The sequence below is a fragment of the Gymnoscopelus braueri genome, assembly GCF_963280865.1.
Source record: "Gymnoscopelus braueri genome assembly, chromosome: 6".
NCBI lineage: Eukaryota > Metazoa > Chordata > Actinopteri > Myctophiformes > Myctophidae > Gymnoscopelus > Gymnoscopelus braueri.
In genome coordinates, this window is record NC_137607.1 from 52201702 (window position 1) to 52205511 (window position 3810).

A 3810-nucleotide genomic window follows, 5' to 3' on the forward strand; every position below is an offset into this window, starting at 1 on the left:
CTGTGAGTTTTGTCAAGATTATGATGAAGAGGGGGGATTATGTGGTAGAGCTCTGATGGAGATGTTACCGAGCCTTTATGATCAGTGCCATGAACCGCGCAGGAGTAGAAGAATACTGTTATTGCAATTCATGACTTTGACAGCAAAATGCTAGTGTTAAAGTAGTGCGAATGCTAGCATGAGGGAGCCAGTCGTAATCTGATTTATGCACATTTTTATTGAAGTTCACCAAACTGAGCATGGACCAAGGCACTCAAATTATTTTAACTTTCCTGTTTTCTTTTGTTTTTGTATTTGTTTTTCCAAAAGGACTGAAAGATTTGAGATTTCGGCCTTATACTTGCAACTTACTATCACTGGCCAACAAGTCAACAATGTTGTAAATACATGATTGAAGAGGTATACCGATTTCCCAATGCAGTAACATACAATATGGATATGGTCTTGAATACAGTTTCATTTTCCCTTTTTTTCTTGTTTTTACAATGGGACTACAGTACGATCCAATGCAAAAAGTAAACAATAATAATAGACATCAAACAGCTATACAGTACAAAAAGTTTAAATATATTAAATGTTCTATTTGCAACAGTTTTTTTTTTGTTGTTGTTGAGAAAATGTTAGACTTGACAAAGACATGATATGTAATAACCAGGTACTACTGTATACGCATGGAAATAACTGGTTTATAGTTGCTGGTTGCTATGCGATGTATTCTTCACCTATACAGTATCTAAAATGGATAGAATGATCCAAATCTATTATAAGTCTGGACCAATAATCAGAGACTTGATGAGTACCCTTTCATGTTTTCTCTACTATTGACTTCAAAGTGGTTATGCAATTGTTGGGATGGTAGAAGCAGATTGAAAGGAACACACGGACTTAAGCTCACAAAATTCATTTCAGAAGATCCGGCACATGTCCCCAAGTAGTTAGAAATGTTCTTGTCGAGTTCCTGTCATACATGGATACTTCTACTGTGACAAGAACGATAGATACATCAGTCAATGTAACTGGAGTTAGTTTATGTCTGTGTCGTCCGTTCAAAGTTAATTCGGCTGCGGGTCATTGTCTCTTATCCGGCGATGACGGACGGCACTATATCCCAAATGCCGGTAAAGACACAAGAGTTTGGACCTGTATCTTTTCATAATGACAGTTATCATTTCAGATTGACAAGTAACACTTCGAGTCCTCTCCCAAAACGAGTCCTTTCTTTATTAAACTGTGCATCTACAATAAGCTACTTGACACACCAATGTCCCAACATTGACGTTTGCCATCCAGTCTCCCTTCTCTGTTGTCTGTCTCACAGCCCGGTGAGGTCACACAGATGAAGTATAGGCCCAATACCGTCAGTAGAGGCCAAAGGAAACAGGGGGGGGGGGTCATGTTGTAAAGTCATCACATCCAATCGGGTGAACTTAATCTTCAATTACAGGCTTGCTATAACAGAATTATAGCATTAAAGTACAGAAGCATTGGAGGATAATACAGCTGCACACTACAGCAATGGATAGCATTTATTGGGCCTTACACTGGAACACAGAGAAAATAACTTAAAAGTAAATATTAGACTACCCCTACTGGACTGTGACCTCATAAAACAAGTATCTCAAACCTCATTGAATGCACATAATACGAGACAGGAGGATGAGATATTTAAAATGATATGATAGTCGCCATGACTAGATCAACACTCGTGTTGAGGTGCAGAGCCTGCAGCCCAATTTGTGGGTCCGAGTTCATGGCTGGGCGGCTAGGAAGGGAGCATGGGTAGGAAGTGAGTGGACGGGTGTCTCCTCCGGGCTTTGTGACCTCGCCGCGGCTTCCCTCGGCCATTCAGCGAAACAAACATCTGCCTCCCGCCGTGCTTCCATCGCAGGGAGGAGTACGTGTTGTAGCCGTTCTCCTCGATGCGTTCTTTGAACTTGCAGTTGGGGTTGTACTTCACCTGTGGAGGAGACGAGAGACACAGATGCACAGAGGTCAGAGTAGTAGTTCCCCGCCATGCCTTCGGGTTTTCCATCACAAATACAGAATTTTGTCTTTGAAAAAGCGTTGCGTTACGTTGGTTCAGAGCCCGAATCAGCTCAATACCCTGCTGATCTTTTTAATCTCCTTTACTATGCCTGTTTTAAATCCATGTGACCAGATCTATTCACAGATACACGCAGATCCGTGGCTGTAATCAGATCAGAATCCACTTTCTTATGGGTGGTTACCACCTCTTATCAGTTAAGTTAATCACTTAAGTGTGTCTGGAAAGATATGGTTTTGACAAGGAGCTTCGGGTGCATTCCCTACTACAAGATTGCTATTGTGCTGCCCTCACTCAGATAGCATCATGATAACGTGAGCGTGGCGGGATCCACCTGCTTATTTGTCATTAAGGGAGGATTCAGAGCTGAGTAAAAGGGCTGGGCTGTATCTGTCCTGTTTATGATGTGGTGGGCTGAAGTGACTGCCACTCATCTTATCGCCGCTCGCTGACTGATTGCCAGTCCCTGATTTCTACCTGTCCCAGATTAAAAACATGTGCTAGACACCACACACCTTTAGGCCCTGTCAGTGTAGAGGGTGTGTATGTCTGATTTCTCACAAAGAGAGGGAGTTACTAGCTATGTGCACAACAACTGGCAGACGGCACGCAAAGGCCTCCAAGAGGAGCCCAGCTGGCTCTTTTGTCATCGTAGATCAGGCTCCCTTGTCTCCGCTATCTATTTTGACAGTGGAACAAGCCTCCTCAAGCATTGCATGCAATCCCAACCTGCAGGTATCATCAGCTCATGGCCCAGGTGTACAGGCATGATTGATATACCACTCTGACCTTTCTCTGGACTCCCCAACCTGGAGATTCTTGAGGTTTTCCTCTCATTTCTAAGTCAAACAAGTGTGGGTAGAGAATCATTTGGGACCCCTATGCAGTGGTACTCAGATATTTTACTTAAGTAAAAGTAGCAATACCACAATGTAAAAATACTCTGTTACAAGTAAAAGGCCTGTGTTCAAAATGTTACTTGAGTAAAATACAAAAGTATTGGCATCGAAATATACTTAAAGTACCAAAAGTAAAAGTACTAATGTTTGAAAATAGCAGTTCTACGAACTCACAACACCTTGTGAGCTTGTAGATTGGCTATTTTCAAATAGCCTATGTATAAGATAGGGCTAAAGTGGTTAATGTATGTTTTATAATATAGTAATTTAAAAGTAACTAGTAACTAAAGTTTTCAAATAATTGTAGTGGAGTAAAAGTACAATATTTGCCTCTGAGATGTAGTGGAGTAGAAGTATTGCAAATTGGAAATACTCTAGTAAAGTCAAAAGTAACTCAAAATTGTACTTAAGTACATGTACTTAGTTACTTTCCACCACTGCCCCTATGCATATATTAGCCCCCCCCCTCCCAGGCCTCCCATCTTGACCGCCAGAAACAATGTTGCCAGGTACTATACAGAAACAATGTTGCCAGGTACTATACAGAAACAATGTTGCCAGGTACTATACAGAAACAATGTTGCCAGGTACTATACAGAAACAATGTTGCCAGGTACTATACAGAAACAATGTTGCCAGGTCCTATACCCACCGATCCAAAGAGTGTGCCTTTCTTGGACATGGCTAAGTACAGCCCAGTGCTGACAGATTTGATGGCGACAACTCCCACACTGACAGATCGGATTTCCATCAGACCTGAAAAAGAAAAAGAAAAAGAAAAGGGGGGGTTGGACAGGGGTCTGTGTTAGAAACATCTAGCTGTGGGATTTTCCCCATCAAAAGCCACTCTATCATTAGCGATTAGGA

General features: G+C 41.7%; 1 protein-coding gene across 1 annotated transcript in view; it reads right to left on the minus strand.

Moving 5' to 3' along the window:
• Positions 1 to 218: 218 nt before the first annotated feature.
• fgf22 (fibroblast growth factor 22) overlaps positions 219 to 3810 on the minus strand; it is a 44162-nt gene continuing 40570 nt past the window's right edge. Inside the window, exons 2-3 of the mRNA XM_080432019.1 lie at positions 3596 to 3699; positions 219 to 1957 (exon numbers count right to left, since the gene is read on the minus strand). Of these exons, the coding sequence (XP_080288145.1) occupies positions 1763 to 1957; positions 3596 to 3699 (299 nt within the window). The 3' untranslated portion in view covers positions 219 to 1762. The remainder of the gene's footprint in view (positions 1958 to 3595; positions 3700 to 3810) is intronic.